At 42.6% G+C, this 13,351-nt stretch overlaps 1 protein-coding gene across 3 annotated transcripts in view; it reads right to left on the bottom strand.

The window, feature by feature from the left end:
* Nucleotides 1–13,351, bottom strand: part of LOC140466786 (dynein axonemal heavy chain 3-like) — a 601,941-nt gene that overhangs the window by 102,725 nt on the left and 485,865 nt on the right. For all 3 annotated transcript variants that reach the window (XM_072562421.1, XM_072562422.1, XM_072562423.1), the window contains 3 exons: nucleotides 10,045–10,207; nucleotides 6,798–6,980; nucleotides 834–992 (listed from right to left, as the gene is read on the bottom strand). In XM_072562421.1, coding sequence (XP_072418522.1) covers nucleotides 834–992; nucleotides 6,798–6,980; nucleotides 10,045–10,207 — 505 coding nt within the window. The remainder of the gene's footprint in view (nucleotides 1–833; nucleotides 993–6,797; nucleotides 6,981–10,044; nucleotides 10,208–13,351) is intronic.

The following is a 13,351-nucleotide window of genomic DNA, read 5'->3' as shown; positions in this document are numbered from 1 at the left end:
TTTAGGAAAGATGTGGAAGCTTTGGAGAGGGTGCAGAGAAGATTTACCAGGATGTTGCCTGGAATGGAGAGTAGGTCGTACGAGGATAGGTTGAGAGTTCTCGGCCTTTTCTCGTTGGAACGGCGAAGGATGAGGGGTGACTTGATAGAGGTTTATAAGATGATCAGAGGAATAGATAGAGTAGACAGTCAGAAACTTTTTCCCCGGGTACAACAGAGTGTTACAAGGGGACATAAATTTAAGGTGAAGGGTGGAAGGTATAGGGGAGATGTCAGGGGTGGGTTCTTTACCCAGAGAGTGGTGGGGGCATGGAATGCACTGCCCGAGGGAGTGGTAGAGTCAGATTCATTGGCGACCTTTAAGCGGCATTTGGATAGGTACATGGATGGGTGCTTGATCTAGGATAGAAGTGCGGCACAACATCGTGGGCCGAAGGGCCTGTTCTGTGCTGTATTGTTCTATGTTCTATGTTCTATGTCCTGGAGCTGAGATGATTGACATCCAACATCCACATTCCTTTGTGCCAACTACGACTCCAACCAGTGTAGAATTTGCCCCCTAATTCCAGTTTTGCTAGGGCTCTTTGATGCCACACCTCATCAAATGTGGCCTTAATGTCAAGGATGTCACGCTAACTTCACCTCTGGAATTCACTTGTGGAACTTAGCATGATGTAAAGTTGTCAGTATAACTATTCTGTAACATGATCGGTTCATATGTTCCTCAACATGAACACAGATACCATGCCAGGTGTATTATGGGAGCGTGCAATTTGTGAAAATGCCATACGCACTTTTTTCAGTGAACATTAGACTTTTTACTTTCTGGGATACCTTCAAGATACAAATGGCAGTGAGTGTGAGCCGCACCCCTGCTGGAGGGTTCTGCATGGTCTTCAGTAGAGTGATATCGCTGGCCTTCAGTGTGTCGAGAGCTGTGATAGCATCGTTGAGAGCTGGCATAGCCACACTCAGCTTCTGCTCACACTCAACCTACAGGAGAGTCACACAGTTACCCTCTGGCTGGAGGACATAAGGTACAATCAAACACAATTATATCAAAGTATGTCATTCCTTTTATGTCAAGCAATGCCTCAGTGATACAGTCAAATGGGATGATTTTTACTCTAAATTAGAGACAAATGCTTTCCATTTCAGCCATTATTAGTCAAGGCATAGAGCTTAAGAGCAGGGAGGTTATGCTGGAAAACTATAAAATGTTGGTTAATTTCAGCTCAAGCATTGTGTGCAGTTTTGGAATCCACATTATAGGAGGGATGTGATAGCATTGGAGAGAGTGCAGAGAAGATCTACCTGGATGTTACCTGGGCTGGAGAGTTTTAGCTATGAAGAGAAATTGGACAGACTGGGGTTATTTTTGTTACTGTAGAGGAGACTGAAGGGTGATATGATTGAGCTGTATAAAATTCTGAGGAGCAGGAAGAAACCTTTTGCCAAGATGGAAGGATCAATGACCAAAGGGCATGGATTTGGAGGAGCTGTGAGGAAAGACTTTTTTACCCAGAAGGTGGTGGCAATCTGGAACTTTGCCTGTAACCGTGGCAAAGGCAGAAACCCTCATAACATTTAAGAAGTATTTCGATATGCACTTGCAATACCAAGGCATACAGGCCTATGGGCTAAGTGCTGGAAAATGGGATTAGAATAGTTAAGTGATTGTACTTGATTGGTGCAATATTGATGGGCCGAAAGGCCTCTTTCTGCGCTGGTGACCTCACTGATTCTATGACGTCTGCACCTCCGATTGCTCAGGTAATCCGCACTGTAATGCTGCATCGAGGACGCTGTGTGTTGAGGGACACAGCCAGCTCATAGACGGGACCAGGCTACATCTCTGGGCTCTTCACTCACTGCTGCAACACTGACTCACTCTGAGCCTGTCTGGATGCTCACAGCATTCCTGCCACCTCAGCCAGAGATTTCAGGCTCATCTTACTGCCATATTGCTATGCTGTTTAGTGCAGCACCACGTCAAGAGGTTTGTCATTGTTATCAGCAGGTGTCAGTCAAGACAAAAGAGTTATCTGTGGCTTAAATGAGTCTTGGTATGGTAAGTGTAAGGCAAAAACAATGACTGCAGATGCTGGAAACCAGATTCTGGATTAATGGTGCTGGAAGAATACAGCAGTTAAGGCAGCATCCAACGAGCAGTGAAATCGACGTTTCGGGCAAAAGCCCTTCATCAGGAATAAAGGCAGTGAGCCTGAAGCGTGGAGAGATAAGCCAGAGGAGGGTGGGGGTGGGGAGAAAGTAGCATAGCCTCCTGTACCAGTCCAGGGCATGCTCAGAGCAGTACAGACAGGATCCCCTCCTCATAAGGAGTGAGGAGCTGAATGTCAGACAGTTTGCCACCTGTATAAACTCTTTCTGTCCTATTGTGGGCTTCTTTCTTCCGAGAGTGAGAGAGTGAGTCTGGTATTACAGGAGATGAATTTGGTTGAACAGTTATTACTGTTGGTGCAGGTGGAGGTTCTTGGGTGAGTGAAGAGGGAGCACAGAGGACATGAGGGTTAGTGAAGTGGAAGGATGGAGTGGGTGACAATAAGTGAGGGAAGATATTATATGCAGCAATGATAGTGGTTGAGTATGAGCCTTGATGGGAGGTGGGTACAGTACAATAGGGTAGGTTTAGTTGTACTGAGTGTGAAGGTAGATAGAAGGGGAAGATGGTGGCACTTAGAGTATTGGAGTGAAGAAGGACATTGATTGTCTTCCTACAGTGTTGGGCATTCCTCCAGATGGCTGAGACTACTTGAAACACGGGCTGGCATGCCCTGGTTTCATGCCCTCCACCCTTGGTCTTGGGGTAACTGTGCACTGCCCTGTCAGTAAGAGCACAAAGTGGGTGCCGGTTTTTCCATCTGCCATGTCTGGGGCAAATATCAGGAACTGTGTTGGGCATCTCTGGACTGAATGTCTGTCGAGGTACAAAACAGGATTTTAAAGGTGGCATCGGTGCCAGGGATGTCGGTATTTTTGTGTATTGAAGACATCTGCTTATAGAATTATAGAGTCAAAGAGTCCAACAGCATGGAGACATGCCCTTTTGCCCAAACTTTGGCCCAAAATGTCAATCCACTTCTCTCTGCATTGACCTATATCCTTCTAATACTTTCCTATCCATGCATTTGTCCAAATGCCTTTTAAATGTTGGTAATGTACCCCCCTCAACCACTTCCACTGGTAGATCATTCCATATGTGTACCACCATCTGTCCTTCAGATTCCCATTTATTCTTCCCACTCCAACCTTAAACTGATACAATACTCCAAGTGTGGCCTCACCAACAATCTGTACAACTGCAACATAACTTCCCAACTTCTATACTTGGTGCCCTGACTGTTGAAAGCCAGTGTGTCAAAAGCCTTCTTCACTGCCCTTTCTACTGGTGACTCCACCTTCAGAAAACTGTACACCTGAACTCCAAGTCCCTATGTTCCACTACACTCCTTGAGGTCCTACCATACACCATGACAGTCCTACCTTGATTTGAAATTCCAAAATGCAAGACCTCACACTTTTCTATATTAAATTCCATTTTCCATTTCTCGGCCCACTTCCACAGCTGATCAAGAATCTGCTGCAGTTTCTGATAACCTTTCTCACTGTCCACGATACCGCCTATTTCAGTGTCAGCTGCAAACTTACATGCCTTTTACATTGTCATCCAAATCAGTGATATAGATAACAAGCAGCAATGGGCCCAGCATTGACCCTGAGGCACTCGACTAGTCACAGGCCTCCAGTCCGACAAGCACCCTTCCAGTACTATCCTCTGCTTCCTACCATCTAGCCAATTGTGTATCCAATTTGCCAGCTCTCCCCAGATTCCATGCAATCTAACCTTCCAGAGCAGCTGACCATTTAGAATCTTATCAAAAGCCTTACTGAAATTCGTGTAGACTATGTCTACTGCCCTGCCCTTGTCAACCTTCCTGGTCACTTCATTGAAGAACTGTAAAATATTTGTGAGGCATGACCTCCCATGCACAAAGCCATGCTGACTACTCTAATCAAACCCTGTCTTTCCAGATGTATATCTTATCCCTCAAAATCTTCTCAAGTAACTTATCTAACACTGATGTTAGGCTTACTGGTCTGTAGTTCCCAGATTTTTCTTTGCAGCCCTTCTTGAATAAGGGCACAACATTCACTACCCTCCAGTCTTCCAGAACCTCACCCATGGCTAATGATGATGCAAAAACGTCACCCAGGGCCTACATATTTTCTTCTCTAGCCTCTTGCAAAATTCTTGGAAATATCAGGACCAGGAGATTTATCCATCTTCAGACATTCTGATACATCCAACTGTGATATGGACTGTCCCTAAGATATCACTGCTAACGTCCCTAGATTCCAAAATCCTCATGTCTTCCTGCAAGGTAAACACACGGGAGAAATATTCATTGAGGACCCGCCCATCTCCTGCGGGTCCACACTTACTTGATAGATCTTTCTATTTTAAGTAAGGGGAGGTCGTGCCTGACAAACCTGTTAGAATTCTTTGAAGAGGTGACAAGTAGGTTAGACCAGGGAAACCAGTGGATGTGGTCTATCTAGACTTCCAAAAGGCCTTTGATAAGGTGCCATATGGGAGGCTGCTGAGTAAGGTGAGGGCCCATGGTATTCAAGGTGAGCTACTGGCATGGATTGAGGATTGGCTGTCTGACAGAAGGCAGAGAGTTGGGATAAAAGGTTCTTTTTCGGAATGGCAGCCGGTGACAAGCGGTGTCCCACAGGGTTCAGTGTTGGGGCCGCAGCTGTTCACGTTATATATTAATGATCTGGATGAAGGGACTGGGGGCATTCTAGTCAAGTTTGCCGATGATACAAAGATAGGTGGACAGGCAGGTAGTACTGAGGAAGTGGGGAGGCTGCAGAAGGATCTAGACAGTTTGGGAGAGTGGTCCAGGAAATGGCTGATGAAATTTAATGTGAGCAAATGCGAGGTCTTGCACTTTGGAGAAAAGAATACAAGCATGGAATACTTTCTAAATGGTGAGAAAATTCATAAAGCCAAAGTACAAAGGGATCTGGGAGTGCTAGTCGAGGATTCTCTAAAGGTAAACATGCAGGTTGAATCCATGATTAAGAAAGTGAATGCAATGTTGTCATTTATCTCAAGAGGATTAGAATATAAAAGCAGCAATGTACTACTGAGACTTTATAAAGCTCTGGTTAGGCCCCATTTGGAGTACTGTGTCCAGTTTTGGGCCCCACACCTCAGGAGGGACATACTGGCACTGGAGCGTGTCCAGCGGAGATTCACACGGATGATCCCTGGAATGGCAAGTCTAACATACGAGGAACGGCTGAGGATCCTGGGATTGTACTCATTGGAGTTTAGAAGGTTAAGGGGAGATCTAATAGAAACTTACAAGATAATATATGGCTTGGAAAGGGTGGATGCTAAGAAATTGTTTCCTTAGGCGAGGAGACTAGGATCTGTGGGCACAGCCTTAGAATTAGAGGGGATCAATTCAGAACAGAAATGCGGAGACATTTCTTCAGCCAGAGAGTGGTGGGCCTGTGGAATTCATTGCCACAGAGTGCAGTGGAGGCCAAGATGCTAAATGTCTTCAAGGCAGAGATTGATAAATTCTTGATGTCATAAGGAATTAAGGGCTACGGGGAGAATGCGGGTAAGTGGAGTTGAAATGCCCATCAGAGCTGAAAATGTGTTGCTGGAAAAGCGCAGCAGGTCAGGCAGCATCCAAGGAGCAGGAGAATTGACGCTTCGGGCATGAGCCCTCCTGCCCGAAACGTCGATTCTCCTGCTCCTTGGATGCTGCCTGACCTGCTGCACCTTTCCAGCAACACATTTTCAGCTCTGATCTCCAGCATCTGCAGTCCTCACTTTCCTGTTGGAATGCCCATCAGCCATGATTAAATGGCGGAGTGGACTCGATGGGCCGAATGGCCTTACTTCCACTCCTATGTCTTATGGTCTTAAGTCAAATGTAGACAAAGTGTACAATTAACCATATTGAAAACTGGATTAAACAATTAGATTGACGGTGTGAACTACCAATTTATGGAGACTCCTCCTGCCTCTGTCCTAACACCTTGTCCATCTTAAAGCAAAGTCCAGGCGTTTCTGAGCACCAGCATCCCTCTGCTTTGTTTTACTCTACCTAACACTCCTGACAATTCTTTAACAAATAACCTCGCAGCTGTAACCCCAAAGTATTACTTTGAATCTTTACACAGCACCAACACTCTCATCTATACTGCCAATCCTAACACTGTTGTTGGGAATATTAATCCCCATACTGGATTTTGGATCAGTCAGCTGAGAAATAGACATTTCAGATCAAGAGATTTGAGTAGGATCAAGGATCATTGGAAGTGTGGAACAGGCTGGTGCTTGGAGTGGCACCATTCTTCTGGTGCACCTTGTGTCAATATGAGTGATGATCCATATTGTCCAGGTCAGTTATTTATTTTACCTCCTTAAAATGATCCTTGGCAAATTATCAAAATGTTCAGTTTTCAGACCATTCAGTTTTTGACCAGCTACATTTCAGACACTGAACAAATAATATTAGGATTAAACTGTGGTGTAGTTTATCATATTTAAATATCAAAACACAATACAAGTCCAGTGGGGAACTTGGCTACACTTGGTTTCCTGACTTGTACTCCTGTGGTCAGAATGTTGCCGGGGCTGTCAGCTGTGGTGGGGGGTGGGGGGGAGGCGTGTATGTAAGTCAGAGTGGGTTTGACTCTGTCACTAAATCTTTGTCTTTTGGATGAGGCAGCATTCAAATAATTTACCTTAATCGCCCGGGCCTCCTGTGCTGCTTTATTTGCTGTTTCTTCATCAGTTTCCACCACCCTCTTCACAACCTCCACCTCCAGTGTCTCATCAGCAATGACCTTCAGAAGCTCCTCTGTCTCCTGGTTTCGTTCCATTAACAGAGGCTTTAACCCTGTCAGTTCCTGTTGCATTATCGCAATCTGATTGAGTACAACAAAAAAGGATCAGCACAATATATGTGTATGTGCGTGTGGGTGTCTATAGTTGTATATGTAGGGGTGTGTGTGTGTGTGTCTGGAAAACTAGAGATAAATATAAATAAATGGCAAAATAAGGGTTACTGAGGGCAAATAAGAGCAAGAAAATGAGGAAAAGATTTAGCAAAGAGAGCACTGGTCCTACAGATAATGAGTCTGGTGAATTAATATTGAAATAGGGAAATGACAGATGAACTGAGCTGCGATTTTGCAAGAGTCTTCACTACACAGGATACAAGTAACATCCCAGAAGCAGAAAATCAGGATAAATCAGGAAGTGGAAGTGAGGAAGGAACTCAGGAAAATTACAATCACTGGAGGAGTGGTACTGAATAAATTGTCAGAGCTACATGCTGACAAGAGCCCAGCTCTTGAGGTACTTTGTAAACGAAAGGCGAATGAGATAGCTGATGCATTGATTTCAGTTTCCTAAATAAATTCCCCTGATTTGGAAGCTCCCACTAGATTGGTAGCTAGCAAATGTAACTTTTTTATTAAGAACGGAGACAGAAAGCAAGGAACGTCAGGCCAGTTAGCTCAACCTCTGTCATAGGGGAAAATGTCAGAAGCTATGTTATAAAAGGACACTTGAGTAAGTTCAAAGTGATCAGGTAGAGTCAACATGGTTTTCTCAAAGGGAAATTGTGTTGAACTAATTTATTGGAGTTCTCTAAAGAAATAATTTGTGCTGGAGATAAAGGAAAATCTTAGATTTTCAGAATGCATTTGATAAGGTGCCACAGCAAGGTTACTGTGGAAACATTGACATGGCCAGAAGATTAGATGGCTAACAGAAAGCAGACAGTAGGAATAAATAAAATGTATTGAGTGGTGTGCCACAGGGCTCAGTGTTGGGACCTTGACTTTTTGCAATTTATATAAATGATTTAGATAAAGGGACCAAAGGTGTGGCAGCTAAATTTGCTGTAATATTTATCTGTAATTTGTTTATCTGACTGTAATGATTATCCTTTTAACTTTATTTATTTTCTAACTTATACTATGAATCACTGTAAGGTAATATAACTTTATTTTTCTTTATGTCTCCATTTTGTATTAAAGTTTGCACATAGGTAACTAAGATGATGCCATAAGGGGTGACATTGTAAACTTTTCACTGTACTCCTGTACTTGAGTCCATGTGACAATGAACCCAATTCTAATTTAAATTTTTTTTTTAACTTAGTGCTTTCAAATTTATAAACAATCACTAGATTAGATTCCCTACAGTGTGGAATAGGCCCTTCAGCCCAACAAGTCCACACTGACCCTCTGAAGCATAGTCTACCCAGACCCATTTCCCTCTGAACTAATCCACCTAACACTATGGGCAATCTAGCTTGGCCAATTCACCTGACCTGCACATCTTTGGACTGTGGGAGGAAACCAGAGCACCCGGAGGAAACCCACGCAGACACAGGGAGAACGTGCAAACTCCACACAGACAGTTGCCTGAGGATAGAAGCAAATCTGTGTCCCTGGCTCTGTGAGGCAGCAGTGGTAACCACTGAGCCACCCTGTTGACATAAAGATAGATAGGAGAGAGGGCTGTGAAGAGGACATAAGGAGGTTACAAGAAAAAAATATTGACAGGTTAAGTAACTGAGCAAAGTTGCAGCAAATCAGGTTTAATGTGGTAAAGTGTGAAATTGTCAATTTTGGAAGGAATAATACAAAATAGGCAAATTATCTAAACAACAAAAGGTTGCAGAGCTGTGAGATAGAGAGAGTTCTGGGTAACCTAGTTCATGAATCACGGAAGGTTAGTGTGAGGCTACAGGAAGTAATAAGGAAACCTAACAGAATATTATGGTTCAGTGTGAGGGCAATTGAATGCAAGGGTGGGCAAGTTACGTTTCAGTTATACAGGTTATTGGTGAGATTACATTTGGAGTACTATATACAGAACCGATCACCATATTTATAGGTGTAAATATATTGGAGGCTGTTCAGAAAAGGTTTGGCAAACCTGGAATGTGTGGGTTGTCTTGTGAAGAAAGTTTGAACAGACTAGGTTTGTATTCATTGGAGTTTAGAAGACAAGTATTGAAAATACCAGATCCCGAGGAGTAGATGTGGAGAAGATGTATCCTTTTGAGGAATAATCTAGAACTTGGGGATTATTCAATTAAAAGTCACAAGACAATTTTTCTTTCTCTCAGAGGGTATTGTGACTTTGGTGTTTGTTTCTGAAAAGGTGAAGAAAGAAGAATCCTTGAACATTTTTAAGGCAGGGGTGGAGAGATATTGGTTAATCATGAGAGTGAAAGTTTATAGGAACATATGAGAATCTGGATTTGAGTTTACAATCAGATCAGGCACGATCTTATTGAATTGTGAAGCAATCTCAAGGGGCTGAATGGCCTTCATTCATATATTTGGAGAAAGTTGAGGACTGCAGTAGCTGGAGATCAGAGTCACAAACTGTGGTGCTGGGAAAACACAACTGGTCAGGCAGCATCAGAGGAGCAGGGGAGTCAAAGTTCCAAGCATAAACTTTCATCATTCCTGATGAAGAGCTCATGTTCAAAATGTCGACTCTCCTGCTTCTTGGATGCTGCCTGACCAGCTGTGCTTTTCCAGCACCACACATTTTGACTTAATTCACATATATTTTCATTCATGGGCTGAACAAATCCTCAACATGGATTGCTTAATGTGTTTCACCAGGGCTGTGAAATAATGAGAACAAACCCCATTCAGATCAGCACTTACTTACAACTAAAACTGCACACAGTCTTCTCAGCTGTTCACTCAGTTCATACACTGGCCAGGTGTGTGATTCATACACAAGCAGTTAAACAGGAGAATTCACAAGTGATCATGTGGATTGGAAAGATCCACAATGATTATAGAGACTTCCTTTCTGATACACAGCCTGGTTATGACCCAGATTTAGAGATCAGGTAGAGGGATTGGGAGCTGGATGAGAACAGTCTAATAATGATCATATTGCACCAAGTCCCAGAGTCGGGGATATATTGTAACACACTTCAGTGAGGCCTACCTGGGAGGCTGCGAAGTCCAGTTTTTCCAATCCAACTGTGTACCTGTTCTTATTGGCCAATAATGCAAGTCTTTTTCTTTCTAATAGGTTTTTAAATATCTTTATCAGTTCAAGGTAGGATGTAGGTGTGACATAAGCTCTCCTTTGAAGTGTTTCGTAGAATCTAGAGATGATAAGATGGTGAGCATAGTAAGAAGCAATCAGAAAATCGGGATTCTGAAATAAAAGCAGAATGTACTAGAACACTCAGCAAATCAGCAGCATCTGCTGAGACAGTTCCCAGCCTTAATAGCAAATAGCTAGCTGCTTGGATTCAAATCGACCTGGTTTTGGACTTCCCCAGAAGGGAAGAGATTCTAGAGCAGGGGGAACACCACTGAATATCCCATTAGTCTGACCCTGCTCTCCCCTCACCCTTTAATATCCCACCCAGTTTAATCCCACTCTTCTCTCTCCCCTCGCTCCCTTTAATATGCTGTCCAGTCTAACCCTACACACCCGTTACTCCACGTCCCCTTTAATATCCCACCTGACCTAATCCCATTCTTCCCCTCACTAGCCACACTCAGTCTATTCCAATCCGCTGCCCTTTATCCAATCTCTGTAAATTTTGTTCAAATGACTGTTTTATAAAATTAATTGCTCTGACAAAACACTAAAGGTATTTGGATAGAACTTAGAAACATTGTGAGGCAGAAAATGATAGTCAGATTTGCATATAGGCCCCCAAACTGTAACAGTAACTATGGGCAACATTAATCTGCATTTAGATTGGGCAAATCAAATCAGTGACAATGTCATTGATGAATAATCCCTCAATAGCTTTCTGGACTAATATGTTGAAAAATTAATAGAGCACAGACTATACTAAATTGGGTATTCTGTCATGAGAAAAGAATGATTGGCAATCTAGTTGTGCAAGGTTTTGTGGGGAAGAGTGATCATATGACAACATCAAAGACCTGGGTACTGAATCTACATGAAAGGAAATTACAATGGTATGAGGGGTGCCTGTGATAAATTGGGGAATGTTACTTAAAGGGTTACTATGACAAATATATAAAGAGTTCAAAGAAGAACAGCAACAATTGTTCAGTTTTGTTTGGCGCAAATGTAAAAGGGTGGCTAAACCATGATTTACAAGGGAATTTACAGATAATATTCAATCCAAGGAAGGGGCATAAAAATCAGCCATAAAAAGCAGCTGACCTAAGGACTGGGATAGGTTTAGCCTTTCACAAAGGGATTGATTAAGAGTGAAAAATGGAGAACTTGTGGGGAACATACAAACTGACTGCAAAACTTTCTATAGGGATGTGAAGGTTGGTCTGGACCAATGTAGGTCGCTTGCAATTAGAAACAGGAGAAATTAGAATGGGGAACAAAGAGATGACAGACCAATTAACTACATATTTTCATTCTGCGTAAACAAAGGAGAACACAATTTATGTCCTAAAAATGTCAGGAAACACTGTGCCTCATGAGAGGGAGAAACTGAAGGAAAACAGTATGAGTTGGGAAATGGTGTTGGGGTAATTAATATGTGTTATGAATACAGGCATAAGGAGGCTGATTTGATTTGACTGTCTGTCTTCATGTTTTAACAATAGGGAGAAACAGGAGAGTGAATAATGGTATAGATTACTAAAGAAAAATTGGCAAATTATCGATGAGGAGGAAGCTTTTTCCCTCAATGGATGATGCAATTGGGGACACACTGCCTACAATGCTGTGGAAACAAATTCAGTTGGAACTGTCAGTCAGAGGTTTGTAAAGGTCTCATTTGTGGAACCAATTTGAAGACTCTTTCAAAGGATATAAGCAGTCAGAGTGGACCAAATAGCTGTGTTTTGCCTTCCAAATTCAATTAGCATCCCTGTCTTTCAACAGATTAAAATTAATGCTGGGTTGCATTTAATATTGAATGTGTTGGTCCAGTGAATTTATTAGCAGCCTCAGTTTTTAAGTAGCTGGAGGCTGATTGCAATGTGAACCATTCCCACACAGTCTGTGTAAGTTACAATCGTTAAGCTGCCCAGCAGTGTGCACAGAATGAGACTTTCGAATCAAGAACTCTCACAGAAAAATAGAATAGAATAGCCTTGATTGTCACGTGCACTCAGATGAGTGCAGTGAAAAGTTTATAATGTTTTGGTGTTATCTCAGGTACTGACTACCTCGATACAGATTCTTCAAATGTTTGTCACAGAATTGAAAGAGTAAAAAAGAACTTTAGCATAAGAATACAAGGTTTTAGAAAGTACTCAACTCACTCAAAGACCAGAATAAGAATAAAAGTATCTTTAAAAAGTTCTCAAATTATAGTCCTTTTAACTGAGACTGTGCCTGCTGGGATTCAGAACATGAAGACTCACTGCCTCCATGCACTGGGCTCATCACTGGGACTTGTCTTTCAGGTCAGCGGGGCTTGGACTGCCTCCCGTCTGGACTCCAGCAGGATTTCCTGATGAACGGCTTATGCCCGAAAGGTCGATTCTCCTGCTCGTCGGATGCTGTCTGACTGGCTGTGCATTTCTAGTACCACTACCTTTAACTTGTTCCTGTTCTTTTAATAATGATATAATTATCCCATGCTATTCTCATTTCCAGTGATTCTGTGGGACAATGCAATTCCCTGTCCTCAATTCCAGTGTTACAGTGGACATTGAATATCGTTCTTTCAAGTTCCAGTACTTTGGTGGGATATTGAATATCCTTATCCTTAGTTCCAGTGTTACAGAGGGATATTGAATACCTCTGTCCTCAGTTCCAGTGTTGCAAAGGAATATTGAATATCCCTGTCCAGGGTTCCAGTGTTGCAGTGAGATATTGAATATCCCTGTCCTTATTTCCAGTGTTGCAGTGAGATATTGAATATTTCTGTCCTCAGTTCCAGTGTCACAGTGGGGTATTGAATATCCTTGTCCTCATTTCCAGTGTTTTGGTAGTATATTGAATATCCCTGTCCTCAGTTCCAGTGTTACAATGGGATATTGAATATCCCTGTCCTCAGTTCCAGTATTACAATGGGATATTGAATATCCCTGTCCTCAGTTCCCAGTTGCAGAGGGATATTGAATATCCATATCCTCAATTCCAGTATTGCACTTAGATATTGAATATCCCTGTCCTCAGTTCCAGTGTTACAGTGGGATATTGAATATCCCTATCCTAAGTTCCAGTGTTGCAGAGGGATATTGAATATCACTGTCCTCATTTCCAGTGTTTTTGTGGTATATTGAATATCCCTGTCCTCATGTCCAGTGTTTCTGTGGGATATTGAATATCCCTGTCTGCAGTTCCAGTA

The sequence above is a fragment of the Chiloscyllium punctatum genome, chromosome 44 (assembly GCF_047496795.1).
Source record: "Chiloscyllium punctatum isolate Juve2018m chromosome 44, sChiPun1.3, whole genome shotgun sequence".
NCBI classification, from domain to species: Eukaryota; Metazoa; Chordata; class Chondrichthyes; order Orectolobiformes; family Hemiscylliidae; genus Chiloscyllium; species Chiloscyllium punctatum.
Note: the sequence above shows the minus strand (reverse complement) of the source record. Positions and strands in the feature narration are given on the sequence as shown.